The 20974-nt window shown below is 38.0% G+C and overlaps 1 protein-coding gene across 2 annotated transcripts in view; it reads right to left on the bottom strand.

Annotated features, from left to right (window-relative positions):
- Nucleotides 1–20974, bottom strand: part of nbas (NBAS subunit of NRZ tethering complex) — a 191255-nt gene that overhangs the window by 151889 nt on the left and 18392 nt on the right. For both annotated transcript variants that reach the window (XM_084090565.1, XM_084090566.1), the window contains exons 9-21: nucleotides 19691–19789; nucleotides 19100–19238; nucleotides 15714–15779; nucleotides 15441–15569; nucleotides 14538–14601; nucleotides 13949–14142; nucleotides 11765–12025; nucleotides 9766–9891; nucleotides 9417–9568; nucleotides 9196–9333; nucleotides 4513–4591; nucleotides 2842–2946; nucleotides 2361–2497 (exon numbers count right to left, since the gene is read on the bottom strand). In XM_084090565.1, the coding sequence (XP_083946691.1) occupies nucleotides 2361–2497; nucleotides 2842–2946; nucleotides 4513–4591; nucleotides 9196–9333; nucleotides 9417–9568; nucleotides 9766–9891; nucleotides 11765–12025; nucleotides 13949–14142; nucleotides 14538–14601; nucleotides 15441–15569; nucleotides 15714–15779; nucleotides 19100–19238; nucleotides 19691–19789 (1689 nt within the window). The remainder of the gene's footprint in view (nucleotides 1–2360; nucleotides 2498–2841; nucleotides 2947–4512; nucleotides 4592–9195; nucleotides 9334–9416; nucleotides 9569–9765; nucleotides 9892–11764; nucleotides 12026–13948; nucleotides 14143–14537; nucleotides 14602–15440; nucleotides 15570–15713; nucleotides 15780–19099; nucleotides 19239–19690; nucleotides 19790–20974) is intronic.

Genomic DNA, 20974 nt, shown 5'->3' with positions numbered 1-20974 from the left:
TCGGCACTCTTGATCTAGCTTGATGTACTTGGTTCTCTAAGGCCCCGTTTACACGTAGATGGTTATTTAGAAAAACTGAGACATTTCCCTTCATTTGTGCCTTTCGTTTACAAATGGAGAATTCGCGTCTGAAAACGATTCTTTCTAAAAACTCCGGCCAGAGTGGAGATTTTGGAAAACTTCGTTTGCATGTAAACTGAAAAAAACTGAGTTTTAGGGAGCCGACGTCACAGTATGTGACTATTTTCGGGATTCTGATTGGCTAACGTGAGCTTGAGCTTCTCGTTACACTGCTCTTGACGGCATATACACGGGTTCGTGTAAACTAACACTTTTCTGAAAACTGACAGGTGTGCACAATGTTATTTTTGAAAACGGAGAGATGAAATGTCCTTTTATGAAAATAGCCGGCCACGTGTAAACGTAGCCTAACTCTCATTGGCCTCATCTATACGGTCCTCCCAGGAAACTGCAAGTAAGGATAATCTGCTAGGATTCTGAGATCCGCACCATATCTGGCCTTAGTGATGTTATGGCAACAGTTTCTGGAAACTTAAGTTGCTTCCCCAGGTCGACTTTCAGCTCCCAGTCCTGTGCTGTTGTTAGCAGGCCAGATGAGGTGGTCCTAACTGCTGGTGATACCTTCTCCCCAGCCCTGACAAAAGTGATGGTCTTCTCCACTGAGCGTAGGCGCTTGCAGTGGATGATCCCCCTGGAGATGTTGTCTGCAATGGCTTTCAAGAATTTGTCATTACGCCAACGATAGCACCCCTCGCTCAGTGCTTTTGAACACCTGCTGAGGATATGTTGCAGTGTCCCTCTTTTCAGGCACAGAGGGCAAGTTGGTGACTCTGCCTTCCCCCAGCAAAACAAGTTGGACGGGCTTGGTACTACATCCTTGACAGCCTGGATTAAGTATTTTATTTGGTGATGCTTGGATTTCCAGAGCTCAGCCCAGGTGATATTACGTTGTACTACTTGTTTCCACCTTGTCCAGTCTCCCTGCTGCCGCATCCCAAACATCCTGCTGGCTCGCACTTTCTCAAACGATTCTTGTACCTCATCTTGGAGCTGAGATCTCCTGTCCTTCCTCCCTGGCTGTTGATGGGGAGTTTCAGCTTGTTGTTTCACCCGTATAAGGCGATGCTGCTCAGGCTTCAAGGTAGTCCCAGCCACTTCTGTATGAACCTATTGATCCTCCTCTCAAAGCCCTCCATTGTGGAGATCGGGACCTTTTAAACTAAGGCGGCTAAAATCGAACATCTTCCCCAGGCTACCATCTATTTTTTTCATGATGGATGGTATCTGAGTGTTGCAAAGCGTGAAGCAGAATTTGTCGGTGATCATTCCTTTCTTCAACACCAGGGATCTGGATTTTTCCAGCTTGAAGCTCATGTACACCCAGGTCATGAGCTCTTCAGGATCCATCTACTCCCTGGGACAGATGCTATTGTCACTATTAGGTGCCCTAATCGATGGTTGTCGGACGCTAGACTTTAAGAGGGGACCTCTACAGTGCTCCTCTGCAGACTTCACTAGCATGTTCATGGCAAGTGCGAAAAGGATAATTGAAATGGTGCATCCAGTGATAATTCATTTCCTGAGCTCATGCCACTCCAAAGTAGTGGACCTAGAGGAGAATCTTAGGCTAAAACCGTTGTAGTAGTCTAAGATAAGGTTCATGAACTTGGCTGGGGTATGGTACCGGTTCAGAGCCACTTCTACCAGCTTGTGAGGTATGGATCCATAGGCGTTTGCAAAGTCCCACCACAGCGCCACCAGATCCCCCTTGCTCTCCCGGACCTCCATGATCAGCTGGTCACCACACCTGTGTGCTCTATACACCCTGGTACCTTCAGGATTCCTCCTTTCAACTGAAGTGTCAATAAATTAATTCTCTAGGAGGTAGTCTATAAGACGCCTAGCAACTGCAATATTACGGATTTGTTTTTTTTGTTTTTGATCAAATGTCTGGTGAGCATAACTTCTTTTAAAAACATTTTTAAAAAATCTTAACAACCCTAAACTTTTGAAAAGTACTAGTGTACATATCCCTTCAGGAAGCTGAGCAGAACTTATTTTTAGCCCAGAGTCTGCAGGTAACTTCAGCCTACAGTTATTTCAAGTTATTTTAAAGCACATATGGATAAAGTTCACTGCAAAATGTCTCATTTACATAACCAACCTGCTTTAAACTAGCACCTAATTCAGTCATAAAGCAGACAGAACCTAATAACCTCTTTCAGTAGACCCGTCATCTAAAAATGACCTTTTCCCGTTAGGCTCTTTCAAAAAGATTTATGTGGGTTTTGTTTATCCTGTTCATGGAAGATTGGTATCTTCTAATGTGTAATTCTTACCCTGCCTTAGGCAGAAGGTCGGAGTACTCATGAGGAGAGGTGGTTTCTGGGAAATTGCAGAGAATTGCGAGCCGGTGCTGGAGCATCTCTGAGCCGTGGTAAGTGAAGAGAATGTCCAATGCCTGCACGTTACTCTCCTGGGAGAGAAAGAGACGAGATGAGAGGAACACGATTGATAGAGATAATTAATTAATAGACGATTTATGAGACGGAACTAACTATGGACAGCTTTATGCTCTGCAGTAATATATCCAACTTTACAAAGAACCAGAAGCCTTTGCATTGGGCAGGTGACCATATTTCAAACATTACACTTTAAAATACTCTCAGAATATGAGGGGAATCCATATTTTACGCCACACGCTGGTGAGGGCGCACACACTTATCCACAAAACAGTGAAATGGTGACTATAACTCACGCCGCAGGACGCTCATACTCACACTCATGTCATGGACGGAGAACAAAGGAAGAGAGATTTACCCTTGCGTATGTTCTTGCTGACAGAACAATATTCTGATTGCGGAACTTCTTGAAAAACTCAGCATCAAATCGCTGCTCTGCCGCATGAGGTCCACCCAGGATCTCCTGCAGAACATAAAAGAGGAGACAGAGAGAAAGAAAGCAAAACAAACATGAGAGTTCAGGAGAGGGTCTCACGTGTGTATGTCTGAGGTAAATCCTCCCAGTCCACACTGCTGACATTTATCACTTTGACATTTACAATTACAGCCTTTAAGTTGACAGGGCCGCCGTGTGTATGTGTGTGCACGTGTGTGTTTAATGTCTCAGTGGTCTGGTTACATTCAGAACTATTCCCATAGAAATCAATTACACATGAAGACCCTGACAAAGGCCATCCATCACAGTACGAGCAGGACATTATCTATGCGATAGGATGAAACAGTAGACTCCTGCTGATGACTTTTAGATTGCAACAAAGCATTAAAATATGAACACACATGTGAGCACTTTATTCATAAAAAGACGAGAGGAAATTATTTAGATAATTTAAATGACTATCTAAATCAAAGTCACAACATTTGTTGTGGATATATGGTTTCAGAATGGTTGGTGGTAGGTGGTTTGCTTCATTTTATTATCAATTCATAAATGATCAACATTTCTGCAATAAAAACGTCAAAGTCAGCCTAGTTTGAAATGACACCCTTTGATCCTTAGAATTAAGCAGGCTGTTTTTGTTACTGTGCCTTTAAGACTTCTATATGGAAATTACCTTGGTTATAATTGGCTAGCCCCCACATGCCAGCATAAATCACATCAAGGGATTACAATGACAGATGCTGAATACTAAATAGATGTTGACAGGGTAAAAAATTAACTATCTGCCAAAAGTGTGTGAATTGGGAAAAATTTATTGAACATAAATATTTATCCATTCCCCCCCCTTGTGGATAGTGTCACATAGTATACTATGTATAATATGTATGTACACATATTACTACATTATTATTAGTATAGCCATTACATAATGTCAAATCTCTCATAAAAACATTGAAACACTTGTATTGGTGGCTTAATGCGAGTAACAGCTCACATGCAACACAAAAATACAATTCTTATCAAGTTTTTTTCCCCAGTTAAAATATCTAATTTTTTTTAATTTTAAGTATAAAAAAGTAAAACATTTTTTTTTAACAAATGCAACTATATCCGGAGTACAATCTCTGAAAACAAGTCTATTTTATGCAGTGCTTCTCAAGTCAATTTATCTTGTTCTACAGATTTTTTAATTAGTCCAAAAAGACTAATTAAAAACTCCTTGAGAAGTCTTTTTTGTAGTGTGTGTTGCCACAGAGTTTTGAAGGGGGAAAAAAGCATCCTTGATAAACTATCAGAGCGATAAGTGTTCATTTTGGATTATGTATACTGATAAGTAAATTAGGGTAGTATAAGTGTTTAATATGTAAATTAGGTAGGTTAAGGTGATGTAATTAAAATTATGACTTTTGAATGAGCTGTTCTTGCAGCTTAGCTTTGGTCTGTTTGGACTGGGGAGGAAACTTTGCATTGTAAAAGGTTTCTGCATAGAGCAAGGGAAATCCTTTTTTCCATGATATCTCCCTTTTAAACCCAAATTATGGAAGTTTAAAGCTTTATTTAATACAAAAGTACAAGTTTGGAGAGTGTTACCTCATAAGTGGCCAAGCGGTCCAGATAGCAGAGAAGCTTCAGTCTACTTCTGCAGAGCTCCTTCTGCTCTAGAGTCAGTCTGAAAGAACATGACATCAATGAGATTAAACATGCAAACACAGTCTTATCTGGAGCTTATCAGCACACATCTACTTCAGAGAGCCACCACTAATATCCATGAAAACGGTGGAATGAAATAAAGCTTCACACTCTCTGGGGGAGGGGTGGAGGGTTTGACAGACATGTATGCAGAGGCTTACAGATATAATGAAAGGCATTACAAGGAAATACGGATGAATGGGACAATTTGAGATTGAAGGAAAAAAGCGGACGAAACAGTGCTGAAAGGGTAGTGAGCCATTATAGACCCAGATTAGGTCATCAAAGACAGGCTAATGTGAGGCGACCGCTGCCTGATTGCCTGGATGCCCATGCGAGCGCGCGCGTGTATCAGTCAGCGTGAAAATCCACAGAAGGCAATTACAATCTCATCTCATTCTCCCCGCATTACTGCGGAAACCTGAGCATCCCGTTGTATGCGAATGAGACCCGCACACACGGACAGATCATCGGACTGGGGGAGAATATTGAACTGCAGGATGTTATCGCCATGCAAACATGATAAAAGAAGATTGAAAGAATAGCCTAGGCATAAACACACTCGCCTGTGAAAGCTTAGAGCACTTCTTTTTCAAGCCTCCACACTCTAGAGCAATTCTATTTCAGACTTACTGATTGTAATGAAACTAAAGCAGAATTCAATGCCGTGTCAAGGGTTTACGCATAGCTTGACTGTAGAAGAAGCATTTTAAAAGCGCGCAGCATTGGTACGCTGCTGTCAGTCCACTTAAAAACTAGTGTGCTGAAGGTCGCTCATCTTTAAAGAGTCAAAACGTTACATACCGACTATTGACAACATCAAACTTAAAAAAAATCTAATAAAATTAAAACTATTAGAACCATTTAAGGATGTGTAAAAAAAAAAGTCATGATTGCATAGCAGGCTGTTTTAGAGAGGAGAAAAGGAATTGGCTATTGATTTGTCGCAGGATAAAATGTAGTTATGAAAAAAGGTGCACTGGCTTGAAATTACTAACATTACTTACTAAATATACAGCAGTTTAATGCCTTAATACTTATTGTCTTAAATTCGGACCAATATTCCAACAAAACAAAAAGTCATTAAATAGTGGAGCTTAATCACAGAAACAGTTTAAAACACCACATCAATAGAGCAATTAACAAGACACATGCTAATTGACAAAATATCTAAGGTGGTACTGATGCGATGCGTCACTTAATTTCAAGCAACACTGCATTTTTGCCTCAAAGCCCACTTAACTTAAGAGTTTGAGGCTCTTGAGACTTTCTAGCCTTAAATTGAAGACAATATCTAAGACCTGAAATACTATAAGATATTTAAGTTTTTATAAACTTACATAGATAGATAGATAGATAGATAGATAGATAGATAGATAGATAGATAGATAGATAGATAGATAGATAGATAGATAGATAGATAGATTTCAGACATTTTAATGCTAATTTAACTAAGGTCAAATGATAGTTAGAAAAAGTGTAAGCCCAAATAAAGTGGGAGAAATGGTGAGAGAGAGACTAATCAACAATAAATATGGATAAAAAGACCAATCATAATTCAGCATGCAAATTGTAATAAAGAAACAACCAATCACAGCTAAACAGGTCAATGTTACCATGATTACTGAACGGTCAGTGAAATCTTCAGAGCAAACATGTTTACAAACAGGTCATGTTGCTGGCAAAAAGGAAAAATATCATGATATCTTGTTCCAGCTTTTTAAATAACTTTATGCAGCTTTCAAGTGAACCTGGGAGGTTCGAACCCAGGGATCTGGCATTTGTTAGTCAGAAACATATGAAATGGTTAGGGTTACAAATTATGAACAATAAATCTAAATAACTACATCTGAAGTCAAAATTACAAAAGATTTTCACATAAATGAATTATTCATTTATATCACTTTTACATGGTATTTAACAAAAAAGATTTAGTTTTCATTAAGCAAAACCTGAACATAATGGTTTAATTTGACCATAGATTCAGTAATATAATGTACAGTGCTTGTGATATGCGATAATGTCTTCAGTAAGTCTCAAAAACTATTACTCAGATTGTTATGCTGATAATATAATTTGCAAAGAAAAATACAGCAAAACAGAAGCATTGTCACTAGTGGTCTCAGACCCCCATTCCCTTTTTATTTTACATTTTATAAACTAGGTTTTAAAAAGGCAGCACACATAAGGCTGAAATGGTCTTGAAAACGGCAGTAGATCTGAAAGCAGTGTGTGCTGCAGCTGAATTAACTGCAGGCGGTGTCATCTATCGCTGCAAGACTGAAGCCTGATTGACAGGCAGACATTGTTAAGGGGAATCACTATCAAAATATGTAACTGTGATGGTAAAAGAAGAAGAGCATTGAACTTTCTATTGCTTTCTAACAAACACACACACACACCTCTTCAACTAAACCCAGCCGTCTGATCGATACTAGCCCATTGCTATAATGGTGGCGTAGTTAAAAAGAAATTAACAGAATGATGATTGTCTTTTGTGCTGTTGCATTACCACAGCTGAATGTCAGGAGAAACTGAAGTGCACCCCATTAGAGTCGCTCTCTCTTTCTCAATGTTGATGTGCCTGTCTATGTCACTCTTTATCTTCTTTCTTCATCGCTTTTATCTTCTCTTTCGCTCGCTAAATGCCTTTGTTTCTCTTTTTCTATCTGTCCCGCCACCATTTCCCCTTTTTTTATTGGTTTTCTCTCGGTCAATCGCTCTTTCTCTCCTTCGATGGAGTGAAAAGGACATCATGCATCATACAGACAGACAGACACTCATAAACAGCCATATTAACATACACATTAAATATGCTGACTGCATAAAAACAAACAGCCTGAGGAGTAAACACACAAACACACACACTCTGGTGTCAAACCGCTGGTGGAAGCGTACAGTAATTAAGTGCAAATTAGATACAGTTCTGTGTGATATGCATGAAGAGAAGTGTGTGTGCGCGCGTTTAACTGAGTTATGCTATGAAAAATTACTTGGGCAATTTTTTCTGTGTGTAAACAAGTGTGTTTTGATTAGTGCAGTGTTTACAGCAAATGTTAGCCAATCTATGATTTTTTTTGTTTATATCTTCCTCCCTCCACCCTATCGAGTGTGTGAGCGTTCGTAATTTGTGTTCAACCGAGGGCTCTTTCATTAGGGCCTCCTGGGCAAAGCACAACAGAGGCATAAATTACCTTATGCAGATTAGAAATAAATCTATAAACGGCTTTAATTTTATCCTACACCTCTTCCTCTCGCTTCTCTTTATCTGTCTCCCGCTCTTTCTCTCCCTTCCCATCTGTGTTGTCTCCAAGATCTCTTCCACTGAATTGAACTTCCTCATGAGCTTTATGAAGACATCCACTAGGGGTGGGTCATATCCAACAACCAACTAGCGCATTAGTGAGGTCGACTAGTTTATCTGCAAGTTTTTTTCTTTCTTTCTTTCTTTTTATCATTACATTTTAGTGGTGGTGCTTTAATTAGCGTGCTGAGAGCATGCTGTGCTTTAGCTCTTGGGCAGATTGCACGGTAAAACTATTCAGGATAATTCAGTTTTAAAAAGTTATTAAGTCAAATTTAAAATAGTCCAACTTTTGAAGATGCCATGGAATTTAAATATGAGTTTTGTGGCTTTTAGTACCATCTATATGCTAGTGAGTGCTAGTTTTCAGACTAGGGTGCGAGGATCCCCAGGGCGCCACAAAGGTCTATGGAAAATTTGTTATTAAAAAAGTTAAGTTATTTATGTTTAACATAATATTTTATGTTTTTAATACCAAATAAAGGTACTTCAGAACACTTTCAAAAATTCTAAAATGTTTCCATTTCGGTTTATACAGTTAGATTAATCAAAACTGTATCTGTACATTGATTTGTTTACCAATTTATCCACAAATAAATTAATCTACAAACTAAGTTTATACATCTAAAAATAATAAATAGTGGACAGAAACAAAATACAGACCCAGCAATGCATCATTCAAAAATATTTCAAGTAAATAATTTCCAAGATAATATTTTAATAATTTTCTTTGCTTTAATACAGTGACAAATTAAAAGACAATTATTTGTTTAATTATTTTAACTCCATAAAATATTTCCCTTAAATAGTATAAAATGGATTTTTATTCATGAAAATGATTCGCTGCCTTCATATTTCATTCCCTCTCAAGGGGATTATAATTTTTGGGCTGAAAGGCATCAGAAAGCTCTGTACTCCTAAAAGTTGGAATAAATAAATGTTATAAATGTACGCATTCATTTAAGCTGTGTGTGTGTGTGTGTGTGTGTAGGTTTATATTAAATTACAAGGACAGTAAAACCTGAGGGCACCTACTCTGTGGGGACCAGCCAGCAGTCCCCATGAGGAAAATTGATTAATAAACAAACTAAATTGTAAACTAAATATAAAAACGTTTTGTGTGATGGGAAGGTTTAGTGTAAGCGGATAGAATATACAGTTTGTACAGTATAAAAACCATTACGTCTATGGAGAGTCCCCACAAAGATACCGAGACGCGAAACCGAGTTTGTGTGTGTGTGTGTGTGTGTGTGTGTGTGTGTGTGTGTGTGTGTGCCTACTTGCTAAATTCCACTTTCTTGAGGAGCTCCTGTCTCTTCTTGGCTTCTCTCTCTTTTCTTTGCTCCATCTCTTCCTCCATGGACAAGAAGTCTTCATATGAAGCATCATCCAAGTCCAAATCACCTGGCAAGATGAATCTACGCAAGATACATCCTGGTTAACAAACAGCCAAAGAGGAGATCTGCAAATCTGTAGATCTGTGTGAGTGAATCACACACACCTGCCCCGGTCTTCTCCATCCCCGATGGCGATCAATGCTTCAAGGTCGGTTCCTTTCAGGCCGTACTTCAGGAGCTCTTTGGCTGCATCCACATTCTCTGGGACCCTCTCCACACACTCATGCAGCACCCATGATCTTTTCTTTATCTTACTCTGTGGGGGGAAAAAAGAAAATACTTAAGACCTACTTATACTAAACACCAATTTTAGTCAGAAATGTTCAGTTTAGTCAATTTTTCACATTTTCAACAACCACAGTGCTTTGTTTTTTGTGTCATTCTCACTGGAAAACAAGTGTTTCATGGGTTGTTTCAATGTTACAAATATTGTGGTTACAGAATGACTCCTACCAAGTAGTCCTGAATGGAAGCGATGCTGACGGTCGATTTTCTCCACTGTCTCTGATAGACGAGATCCGAATCCAGACCATACGCTTGAGCCAGAGAGAGAGCCTCTCCATACTCCTCGTTATCAATCTGTGAACACAAACACACCCACCAGATAAACCTCTACGTCTTATTAATGGTCCGTCTAAGACTCACAAAACTGTTATTGCCTGTTAATATTACAGCACAAAGTAAATCTATAAGGATCTGAGGTATCTCACAAAATGCTGTTGTAACTTTGAGGTTGGCATATTTTATTTCACCCAATTCACATTCATCTTTCTCTCGCTTTTATTCCACAGTTCATTCTTCTGAGTGTAAGCAAGGACTGAGTTTTAAAAGCAAGAGGCTGAAGATGGGAGCGTTGAGATGTCACTATATGTAAAATGCTGTGCTCATAAATATTAATGAGCTTGTGCTTGGTAATCTTCAAGGTCTACATAATCTTCCTAGACCACTCGGTCACGTAATGTGAATTGTTATTCTTGTGAAAACCCTTATATTTATATATACTGTCTATGGCTATTTTAATGGCAAACAAAAACATAAGCCCCTCATGTTAAAATGCCCAACTTTACAGCAGAAAAAAAATAAAAGTTTACAGCCTGGTACAAAAAGTAGTTTTGGTCTATATAGCTAATTTTGCCCTTTATGACAATTGTGAGGGGGTGAATTTTTTTATAACTCATCCGTTTAAATTCTATTAAGCCTTTTAAGTTCTGCATAATTAAGGGCGTGGCCACTTGAGTGACAGGTGGATTGCCGCCGGTGTCACTACTAGCCGTTTGTCTGTTAGCTGTCATGTCACCTCAGCTAATCCCGCCTCTTTGCCCAGTTTCGGTTATCCAGGAGTGACGCGCGGTGACGCGCTGCCAAGATGGCGACGGCTGGCTCCGCCCACTTTGGGCTTCAGAAATGCTCTTCAGAAACCTACGGGTGACATCATGGACACTACGTCCATATTTTTTTTTTACAGTCTATGATTAAAGCTGATAAGTACACAGCCTTGAACCCAAAACAAGACTGCACTAATATTGTTGCAGTGCTCATCTTGTTTCATACATTTTGGACGTTTTTTTTCATAGGGGAAGCTTTAAGATGACATACAGTTAAGATTATAAAATAATTCACAATCAATAGTTAATGTCCAGATGTTTATTTATTTGGAGAGTTCTTTATGATAAGCAGAGCAATTCTACAGTCATTCTGTCATTATAATGACTATCTCTTACATTTTAAAGGGGTGGTATAATGCCCTTTTCACAAGATGTAAAATAAGTCTCTGATGTCCCCAGAGTGTGTGTGTGAAGTTTTAGCTCAAAACACCACACAGATATTTTTATATAGCATGTCAAAGTTGTCACTTTTTGAGGGTGAGCAAAAACGCACCATTTTGTGTCTGTTCCTTTAAATGCAAATGAGCTGCTGCTCTCAGCACAGGGGGCGGAGCTTCAACAGCTTGCACTCACACAGACATGCACTGAAATTTTCTAAAACTTTTAGCCTTTTATGTTCAAACCGGATTCAGTCAAAGATGGAGAGACTCAAGAAGTGACAACATGTAGAAGCAACAGGACATTTCTGAATGGTTAGTTGATGAATTTATGTAGCTGATGTGTAGTTATCTAGTCATTGATTAGCATATTCTGTCTTGATAATCTATAATCCGTGTTCAGGGGCGGGGTTTATGTAAATTTTAGGGTTAGTGATGTCACTAACCCGGGAGGAAGCTTGTGTAGTCTCTACCAGCCGTTTGTTGTAGTCCTTAAAAAGCGATTTCTTTAAAAGCAAATATCTCCCTTTGGTTTGAACTTTGAGCGTTGTAACTTTGCAGATGTTGTTTATGCTCAAACAGCAACATTACACACTAACTAAAGTTAGAAAAGTGAAATCATATTCAACCACCCCTTTAAGTTTGGACAAGTGGGCGGTTCCACTCCGTCAGGTTGTTATAGTAACCCACCTTCCTCTGGTAGAGCTCCTCTGGCGTGGTGGACCTCAGGCTGACCAGGCGGTAGTTCTTGATGACGGTGCGCGGCCGTTTCCTGGGAGGGGCGAAACGTTCCATCTCAGTCACGTAGTACAAGCCCTGCTTCACATATCCAAAATAACGTGCCTTCGCCGAGGTCTCTTCATCCGAGTCGGAGTCATCCTCTCCATCGTCCTCTTCACCCGTCACGCTGCTCTCCAGACGAGAACGCTTATGGGCCAGCTTTACCTCACACTGAGAGGACAAAGGGATCAAAAGAAAGAGATTAAAAAGATTTGGTTGGCTGACCCCAGGACGGACAACAAAACCTTGAAGAAAGTTTCCCAGAACAATCCTTCGATTATTTTAGAAAAAACAAAATGAGATGATTTTGATTATTGACTTGGAAGTCTAACAAACCCTGTTTCTTCAGGACACAAACACATTTTCCTGGCTCTACCTGTTTGTTTCTCTCTTTCTCACTCACTGCAAAATCTATCAAACAAACTTCACACAGTCGGCACCGCAGCTGGGTGCTGCATTTCCCTATGGAGTGAGGAAACCGTCAACCGAACATACAGCCAGAATAAAACCCGACATCTCTCTAATGTTCTCACTCTCCTTTCCCATCCCTCTGTACTCGCCTCCAGGTTCACATCTCTCTAGCTGTGAGAGCTTTACATCAGTGCAAAGCGTCAAAAAACAATGAGGTGGAGACGGAAGAGATGAGTTTTTTTCTTATCAGAGGATGAGGAGCGGTAAAGCACTTTTATGATGATGGCCTGAAGATAGAGAGAGAGTGTCTGAATAACACGACTTCCTTTACAAAAGTAATTACTGCCATCAGTGGCTACGAATGAAAGACTGCATTCTGGATGGAGAAGCATGTTGTCACAAGGACTGATGAATGATATTATATTATAATTATATTATGTGGTGTCAATTGATTACAATTTTTTAATTAAATCGCAATTTTTTCTGAAATTAATCTCGATTAATCGCACAGAACATTAATGTTTTTAATATGTTTGTATATTGTAAAAATATTGAAAAAAGGATGCTGCGTTAATTGCATTGAATATTTGTATTAATTAATTTGTTAATTTTGACAGCCCTAATTATGTTATGTTATGTTATGTTATGTTATGTTATGTTATGTTATGTTATGTTATGTTGTGTCAATCGTTAAAAAAAATAATCACAATTTTTTCTGAAATTAATCTCGATTAATCGCACAGAACATTAAAGTTTTTTATATGTTTGTATATTGTAAAAATATTGAAAAAAGAATGCTGCGTTAATTGCATTGAATATTTGTATTAATTAATTTGTTAATTTTGACAGCCCTAATTATATCATATTATATTATATTATATTATATTATATTATATTATATTATATTATATTATATTATATTATATTATATTATATTACAGTTCAAAAGTTTGAGTCAGGAAGAGTTTTTAAAATGTTTATGAAAGTGGTTTCTTATGCACACCAAGACTGCATTTATTTGATCAAAACAAAACAACTTAGAATAACTTTTATCTCTTTCCAAATACATTTTAAAATGTGATTTATTGCTGTTATGGCATAGTGTCACTGATCTGGAGCTTTTTTCAGGTTTCTTTGATGAATAAAAAGTTCAAAATAACAGCATTTATTTAAAAAAAAAAAAAAAAAAAAAAAATGTAACAATGAATGTAATGCTCTTTACTGTCACTTTTGGTAAAATGTAATGCATCCATGTTAAAATTATTAAATATTGTATTATTAGGGAGAGGACTTAAGCAGGATGACAATCCAAAACTAACTAAAATTAATAATGCATGTTTTTTCACAGTTTTTTTTTTTTAAATTATAGGATATTAATAGGAGAATGATACTTATTCATTTTATGTACCAATAAAACGACAATATTTAAATACATATATAATTTACTAAATCATATGAAATACTAAAACATACTAATATATGAAAATTGTCAATATTTCAAGTTGAGTTAATTCATTGCAATGGAGATTAATAATTTTTTTCTGAAATCAATTTAACTTTGCTAGAGTGAAAACAAAAGATTAATGTTTCTCAATTTTATACCACCATCAAAATCATCACAAATATATCAGGAATATTCAAAATTTGACACTGGTTAAAACTGATACGTGTAGAAACACACACCTCCAAACTGAGGAATCCCCCATCATGGGCTGAGGTGACTCGCGGTGAGGGTTCAAACCACTCGCAGGACTTCCCGAGAAGGTTTTTGAGTGTCCGCACAGAAGACACAGTGAGGGCCCCAGAACAGCGGGCTAAAATCAAAGCGGTCTCACTCCACCAGCTCACATCTAACAGAGACTGATATTGCTCTTTATCTGAGGAGAGAGACAGGTGTGGAGAACAACACCACAGGAAAACAAATCTGAATATCATAAATAAAACATTTCAAAGACATTCATTCATTTAAAAGTCACCATTCCACAGCTAAACGTGATATATGATTTAGAAACATCATTTTCAAAGAGGAAACAGAAAAGAAAGCACAAACCGAGGACAAGCGGAAAGACAAGCTTTATGAAAACGTGTGATCTAAACCCACAATCAAAATGTCACTGCCTGAATTTAACGCCTCTCCGCAAAGACACAAGACGCAGGGTTTTATTAAAGCATTCTTCTCCCTCCCACCCCTTCTGTCTGGACTCACTACATAATTAATAGTGCTAGGTAAGTGTAGGAGTAGATACACGTCCATAGTTGAGGGTCCGGCTACCTTTTATCTTCTTTCTCTTCTCCAGCGAAGTCTTCCATTCCGGGTTGATCTCGTCAAATCCCGGCTAAAGGAAAGAAAGAGCAAGGGAGAGAGGGTAAAAGGGGATAGCAGGGAGAGGTTTTGTTTCTAAAGTGGTGGGTAAATCAGAGGAACGTAGCAACATGACATCAGAAGTTTGAACTTCAAGTGCTACAAAGAGAAACAAAGATGCACAAGCATGCATAGACAAGAACAAACAAATCATTTTATGACATATTGTTAAAAGGTGTGTTCATTTCAAGCTGTGCCCTGGAAAGCGATATTAAAGCTGAAATGTATAATTTCTTCTCTCCAAGCTTTTTGCCCAAGTTTTACACAATGAAATGTTAAAAAACATTAAGAAATTATTTTTAAAATGATGTACACTCATGAAATGAAGACTTCAGTCATATCAGTAATCAAAAGCGGTTTTATTCTACATGAGGGTCACCTAATGGGGGCGGCCATCTTGGAATCACATAACTAGCTAAAATCTCTAGGTGTGTCCCAATTTGCATACTTATGCACTATTCCATTACGTTTTGTACTTTACATAGTGCGAGTAGTTTTCACACTGAAAACTCCAAATAGAAAAAGTACACTTTTGCATGCACACCACTAGGTGTCTGCGTAACAAATTGCTGAGTAGCACACCTTTAAAGAAAGACTCAGCATGAAACGAAAATTGCAGACAGAGGTGTGCGTTTAGGGGTGTGACTATTTGATTGTCTAACCAATGGCAGGCAAGCAAAGTGTTTGGGAAGCCCGTTTAAAAAAAAACATGATTTTAACAATCCCATTGATTAGAATAGTGGCACAGAATCGTACACACTTCAGCTTTAAGTCTCTGAAATCGAGCACACGCGCACACAGTGATTTTATTACTTGTTCCTCTTGTTTCCAGCTGCCTCTCAGTTTGAATGATGGAATATTCCAGAGACTGAGACTGCCAGAGAAGTGGATGACAGCCAGCACTGTGCTATCAGGAGACAGACTCATTCTGAACACGCCATCCTGAGTAAACATACACGTTCAATTAGGCATTGCACTGTTTATTTAGAGTTTTTAGCAGAATGTAATTGAGCTTTGGCATTTTATTGTATTTGCTGTCATAGTGGCCCAGAGAGACAGGGCAACACAAAAACCAATGCGAGTCACCTGTTCACTGTTACGCCTGGAGAAAAGTCGAAAGCTGGGAACCCTGAAGAATCCTCGCCTCTGGGACTAAATAAGAAAAGGAAATGATGATTAATAACTTCCTTCATGAATATCATGGATGCATACTAATATTTGTTTGATGTTTTAGCAAAATTTCCAGAAAAATCCAGGTTAAACTGGATATAACTGATCCAAGATGGTAGACAAACTTGGACCAGTAACAATCCATCTACCACTTGGTCATACTACTATATCTTAAGTTGATCAAACTGGTTTCTGGAACATGCTAGTGGGCCAAACAATCTAATCACCTACTTGGACCAGCTAGAAACCAAATAAATATGATCACTTATATGGTGGACAGATTTCATTTAGGCTATTATTAAACACACATACATGGAGCGTAACATATGGTAAACATGAAAGCTTTTGTGTGCGTCACATGCTAGAACAAACCTCACTGGTTCTTGTGCATCACACACACGTTTGAGCTTCTGTTCATCATATAAAGCAATCGTGTCTCTTCACAAGACTTGGCTGAAACCGCTTGATTCATATGGATTTATTTTAAACGCCTATTTTTTGGGATCTTCTACATTTTGGTTATCTGGATTTTCTATGGAGGGTCACCTCTCAGGTGTTATTAAAAATAACTTCATTTGTGATTAAACGATTAACCAAAGTCTTATGGGTTTTGAATGACATGAGGGTGAGTACATTTTGACAGAATTTTCATTCTTGGGTGAACTATACCTTTAAAATCTGAAGTGTTGCTTGCTTTTCGTAGGATGCTTTTTGGTCTTTCACAGACTTTTGAGCAACATGTTTAAGGTGTGTGAGAGATCATGGTGAGTTTTCAAACTGAATACCCACCATGATGATCTCTCACACGTTCAATAACACTATATCAAGCCAAGAGCCAAAGAGCTAAATAAATAATTGAATATTAAATAAATGTGAAGAATATCAATACAGGTTCCACCAATTCAATCAGAACATCCTAGAAGTTTCTCATCATGAAGTCATACCATTGGACATGTAAGAAGCCTTAGCATTAAAGCTCTTATTAAGCCTACAATGTAGCTTCCAGAGCTCACTACATAAAACCTTTACAGCCTTAGAGAACCAGAAATGAGCATGTGGTTTCAGGTTTGTGAAAAAGAGATGTGAGATTGTATATTCTGAGCAACAGTCAGTGAAGAAGTGTCTTTACTCCTTGATATATGTCTGTTTCTTAAGGGGTAGAGCAGTCTATACAAACGCAAGAACTACTAAAGAGTTAGTACCTTCTTATAAAATTCAATACAAAAGCAAGCACTGAAAATACTTGGAGTTAGGGATTTGCTGAGGAAAGATACAAAGTCAATAATGCAAAACCTACTCCCCTAGCAGTAACCTAATAAAACCCAATACAATCACTCAAAACACCTTACTAACGGCATTCCAGCACTTGTCAACCAACCAACATCGAAACATCAAGACAGTGATTTTCTTCAGAAACTCAGGCAACTCAGGTTTCTCCAGTGGAAAACTATAGAACATCAAAGCCAATGATCAGAGACCTGAGATGCCCAGATTATATTTTATTTTTTGTGAAAGAGTGTCATGGATGCTTTTCCTGGTCCTGACACAAGTATGGAAAGACTCACGGCTAGCCCTGTCGCGATAATTAAATAACCGTTGATCGCGGAATAAGGTCCCATGGTAGTCCACCGGAAGGGGAGGGACTTAGGCTCAAGTCCCTCCCCTTCCGGTGGACCACCATGGGACCTTACTTCGGAAAAATATTGTATGGTAGTCAATGGCGAGAGACAACAAATATTTTGATCTCGTTTGAATTGTGCCCTGAATTACACATATGATGTTTGTCAATTTAAAAGATACATTTTAAAGTCAAGAAAGTCGCAGTTTGATGTAAAACTGTTGAGGTATAAGACTGAGAAAATACGCAATTACAAAGACTACAAACCCAAAAGGCGCACATGTGACGTCATACCTTTTCTCTCAATGAATGAAGCTAACTTTACTGAAGCTAACGTCTGTCATTTTCTCTATAGTCTTATGTTATAATCGTAACGTTACGCCATATGATACATGTCTCTCGCCATTGACTACCATACATATTTTTTCCGACATAAGGTCCCATGAGCCGGAAGCGGAGGGGAGGGACTTAGGCTCTCTATTGTATTGTGCACAAGGGGGAGTCATGGACCAAAATAAATAGACAAGCACAAATTAAGATTTCCAGCAATATATTCAAAGTCATCTGAAGCCATTCCATAGCTTAATGTGAGGGACAGAAGTCTATTTACAGCATTAAATTAAAGTTCACGGAAACTCGTCTTCCCTCCTCTGTGGCTGTCAATCATTCTCAATTCAGTATTCAAACAGTGCGTGCGCGCCTCGTCCGGTTGATACATTCACATTATAATGCTTGATCTGTAGATAAAAGGGCTGTGAATTTGCATAAATTGACTTCATTTTGCAGGAGTTTATTACTGTTTTTAAACGACTCGCTACCGTGTGTGCCTGTTAGATCACACACACATCACAAGGACTATGAATTGGCATCAAACGCACAATAACTGGAATTTAAATCTGTGAAGAAACAAATGATCAATAAACTGTTGTTAGACAGATATACACTAGGATTTGTGCGCTCGACATTTCTTCGCTTTGTGCCGTGAACTTTTAAATGCGCACTTGTGCAGCGCTGCAACTCCGTGTTGCACATCATTCTGCACCCGCGATGCGCATACGCGCTTTGTGCCGCTCTGTTTTGAAGCGTTTCATATTATCATGGTTTTGCGTACTGAAAGATTATAAAAAACTGCACAATACATTTAAAATAAGCATCATTTAATTGTATATTATTTGTAGTGCAGTGTATAGAAATATATATACTTCTGAATTCTTTACATTTATATATACAAATATAAAATGTATGAATACCTGAATGAATTTTATAAGTGTACTAATATTAATTCGTTTTTATTAACGAGTTTAGATTTTATAAAATTACTGTGCAGATTTTTTCAAGAATTGCTTTTTGCTGCTGATTTATACACTCACTATGTTTAATTAAAAAATGTCATAGCTATTGAATACATTTATTTAATATTTAAAGGTGTTAACTGTAATCTTACACTGCAAAATGATAACTTACAAAGGATTAAATTCATCACAATTATTTAATGAATGAAGCACACAAAAAAAATGTATGTCAAAGCCCTAAAACAGACAATTAATCGGCATAATCGTCAAAGCCCTAAAACAGACAATTAAGCGGCAAAGCCCTAAAACTGGCAATTAATCGGCACAACCGCAATTATTTTTTAGACAATTAATCGTCAGCCAAATTTCATAATCGTGAAAGGCCTACTCACCGCAGTGATGTCATCCTCATAACTGGTGACCTGTTTATAGTGAGGCGACCCTGACAACACCCTCCATGCTGTGATCCCGCAACGGCTCGCCCTGGACACACCAATGTCTCCAGACTCACACCCTCCCACCAACAGCAACCTGACAAACAGATAAACACACCAGCAGCATTAGTCAGAGGAAAGCACACACACATTACACACAGAGCACCTCAACCCTCTTATGAGGCCAAAGTGGTCCATGAGGGGCTGATGAAACAGGAACGGGATCTAATAATCTGATCTAGACACATGTGAACAGCAGCACATACAAATAAATGCACACACACCCCTCTATACAATATATAAAGACTGCCCCCATGTGGCAGCTAATGTCCTCACTATTTTTTTCTTAAAAAAACAATAAGCACTGCCTAAAACACAAGCCAAAGTGAATTCAAACATTCATTTCAAACATGTATAGTGGGAATAATACAAATCACAAGTGTGATCCAAAGGTTGAGTTATGCCAGCTGATTTTGTGTTCACTCTTAGAGAAAAACACCCCTGTGACAATCACACACAACAAAAACAGCTTCGAGATGGGGGTCTCACCTGTGGCCAGGATGATATATTGCAGTGGTAATGCCATTGGAATAGTGGCCAGAGAAACTGAAGGTGTGATTCTCTTGAAATCCCTGATTGGTTCCAACACTGAAAGTAAAACAGGAACAAGAAATCAATGCATCAACATTATAATAGTCTTTACCAGGCCATATTAATAAAACCCTGTGGTTTCAAGACATCGTTAAAGAGAATAATCAATTAGATGCAAGTCTAATTTAAGAGTAAGAGCTGTGCGAGTAAAACCTCACTCCCATGGACTCAAGAGATGCTAGGGCTGGGTATCCGACACTGGTTCCTGAACGATGCTTTTTCCGATACCAACTTTATGCAATCCATTTTAACAAGATTACATTACATATTACCTCAAATAAAATATGGTTTTATTTTTTCAGCTTGTTGACTTTTTTTTTTACAGACTCAAAGACTCATGTAGGCCACTGGGATGCAGAATATATGCCTCACGCTCAAGCGAACGCGTAAAGCTTGCCGCAAAGCACTGGCAAAAGTAGCAGGGCTGCCAACTTTTGAGTTTAGCTTGGAGTGAGATTTTTTTTTGGGGGGGGGGGGGGGGGGTATGTAAAAACAAATATTGCATCACAATAAGTGTAATTGTGATTGTCAAAACATTTGGTAACTAAATTTTCTGAAGTTTAGTGACAACATGTTACATTGTACAATGATTGGTATAGGATACAGTTTTTATTATTGCTTGACAAAAATTTCAAGATTTCAATTCCATTCTTGTGATTTGATTCCGATTTTGATTCAATATTGACTAATTTGGATACATATTTATTTTAAATTTTATTTTAAAAAATTATCTCACCTAATGCTGTAAACATAGAGGGCCCAATCTGCTGGTATTATTAAAGGTTAAAAATAACAAATTAAATGAAATTTAATGCAGTTTTTGTTATAATAACAATTATTTAATGACAAAAGTAAAAATATAATAAATATGTAATATATAGTACTCAGCAAAATCTCCTCTCTAGCTATTTTTTCGATTCAATTAACATGCTATGGTCATTAAATGGCTTTCCTGAGGTAAATGTAACGTTATGTGACATAATAGTTCTACTGCTGTTATATTGACCTCTTTCCGTGGTTGAAAAACACTAATTGGTCGATATTATGTATACTTTCGGTAAGTTGTACTGCATCTTTAAATAAAAAAGTAACAGATGATCGGTTCACGTGCACTTGAACTGAGGCGCTCAGCGATCTGTCACGTCACATTTACAAGCGCTAAACGTATTTTTTGTCTGAATT

The sequence above is a fragment of the Abramis brama genome (genome assembly GCF_963993115.1).
Source record: "Abramis brama genome assembly, chromosome: 18".
NCBI classification, from domain to species: Eukaryota; Metazoa; Chordata; class Actinopteri; order Cypriniformes; family Leuciscidae; genus Abramis; species Abramis brama.
Note: the sequence above shows the minus strand (reverse complement) of the source record. Positions and strands in the feature narration are given on the sequence as shown.